The sequence below is a fragment of the Petaurus breviceps genome, unplaced genomic scaffold (assembly GCF_028583685.1).
Source record: "Petaurus breviceps papuanus isolate PSGF00001 unplaced genomic scaffold, PetGlider_PUasm1.0 313, whole genome shotgun sequence".
In the NCBI taxonomy this organism is placed as follows: Eukaryota; Metazoa; Chordata; class Mammalia; order Diprotodontia; family Petauridae; genus Petaurus; species Petaurus breviceps.
The window spans coordinates 1,114,181-1,116,114 of NW_027186073.1; the positions used below are offsets into that span (position 1 = coordinate 1,114,181).

At 41.3% G+C, this 1,934-nt stretch overlaps 1 protein-coding gene across 1 annotated transcript; it reads left to right on the top strand.

The window, feature by feature from the left end:
* The first annotated feature begins 760 nt into the window (after nt 1-760).
* On the top strand, nt 761-1,717 carry LOC138167845 (olfactory receptor 9K2-like). Its single transcript, XM_069096805.1, has one exon. It carries the CDS (start codon nt 776-778, stop codon nt 1,715-1,717), a length of 942 nt encoding a protein of 313 aa, XP_068952906.1. The 5' UTR covers nt 761-775.
* Nucleotides 1,718-1,934: the final 217 nt, after the last annotated feature.

A 1,934-nucleotide genomic window follows, 5' to 3' on the forward strand; every position in this document is an offset into this window, starting at 1 on the left:
TTTTAATTTACTTTTTTCAATGAACAATTGTTTTTCTCTTTCCCAGATCTACCCACTACCCTGGGGGAGGGGAACCTCTGAAAAAAAATGCATAGTGAGGCAAATTATATTTCTGCACTGAGCACATACAGAAGCAAATATACATCTCATTTTGCTCCAAGTCCATCATTTCAGTGTCAGGAAGTGGGTAGCCTGCTTCATCTCTGGTCAAGAGATCTATTCTTAGTAAACAAATCAGTAGCATGGGATATGTATAGAATGGGCCTTCTTGGTGGATTATATTGAATATTTGAATATACATTCTCTATTTCCTTCAAATGCATCCTTTAGAAGCTTTGGGATCTGTTTCCATCCATCCGTGACTCGGGGGTATGAAAAAGGAGATGATGGAGTGTCCCCTAACTGGATGCTAAGGTGATTCAGAAAATGTAAAAATAGTTACTTTTCTCTCTGCCTCTACTTTCCTTTCTGACTTTGAAATGTGAGGACTGTAGAGCAGCATCTGGAGAGTAAGATAGGAAAGAGTGGGATTGTCCTATACAGCTTCTAAGTGTCCAAGACCATCTCATTGAATAGACTCCAGCAGAGAAATATCTTCATAGGCTCTTTAAAAGGCCAGGACGCACTAATAGAAAGATGCCCAATACATAAATCTATAAAAAGTATTCTGCAAATTAAATGAGATGTTTGACAGGTATTTAGTGGTATCAGTTGTGATGTCAGGATCCAAACTGAGATTTCATTTCTTGACCTTGCCTCTCAGTAGGTCTCTGCAATGGGTGAGAGGGGAATAAGCAACCACTCAGAAGTGACTGAATTCATTCTTGTAGGCTTCCGGGTCCGCCCAGAGCTCCAAATGCTCCTTTTCTTCATATTTCTGCTTACCTATAGCATGGTCCTTCTGGGCAACATTGGTATGATTGTCCTCATCTTGACTGCTTCCCGGCTGAACACACCAATGTATTTCTTCCTAGGCAACCTCTCCTTCATTGATCTTTCCTACTCTTCTGCTGTGGCACCCAAAGCCATAGCCAACTTCTTATCTGAGAGTAAAACCATCTCCTTCGCAGGCTGTGTGGCCCAGCTCTTCTTCTTTGCTCTCTTTATTGTGACCGAGGGCTTTCTCTTGGCAGCTATGGCCTATGACCGCTTCATAGCCATCTGTTCCCCACTCCTGTACTCTGCCCGGATGTCAAGACGTCTCTGCGTCCAACTGGTGGCCGGATCCTACTTTTGTGGATGTATCACATCCATCCTTCAAGTCAGCATTACCTTTACTATGTCCTTCTGTGCATCTCATGTTATTGATCTTTTTTACTGTGACACTCGTCCAATACAGAAGATCTCATGTTCCAACGTCTTTATTAACAAGGTGGTCTCATATTCCTTGTCTGTCATCATTATTTTGCCCACCATCATTGTCATCATGGTGTCCTATATCTATATTTTGTCTACTATTCTGAAGATCCATTCCAGTGAAGGACAAATGAAAGCCTTCTCCACCTGCGGGTCCCATCTGATGGTGGTGAGTTTGCTCTACGGGACAGTTTCTTTTATGTACCTCACACCTGCCAGTAATCCAGAGTTGGGTAAAGTGGCCTCTCTGTGTTACACCATTGTTACTCCTATGTTGAACCCTTTGATCTATTCTCTAAGAAACAAGGACGTCAAAGAAGCTCTGAAAAGCATGTTATGGGGAAAAAAGAGTTTTCTCTAGATGTCTTTGTCTTTTACTTCCTTGCCCCATTTAATGAATGTTGATTCTGTATCTGTGAATTGCCTTTAAACAAAACTTCTCCCCCAAGTCACCTAATTGTTCCTTTGAAAGCTTACTTGAATGATTTCTAGCAAAGACAAAATTACACTGACTTTTCTTTCAGGACAAAAACTCCTCTAAATCCTGAACTTCAGAAATCAATTTTAAGGGCACAGTA

What these genes read in the sequence shown, in the direction of transcription:
- LOC138167845 (XM_069096805.1), top strand. Translation starts at nt 776, where the DNA reads ATGGGTGAGAGGGGAATAAGCAACCACTCAGAAGTGACTGAATTCATT.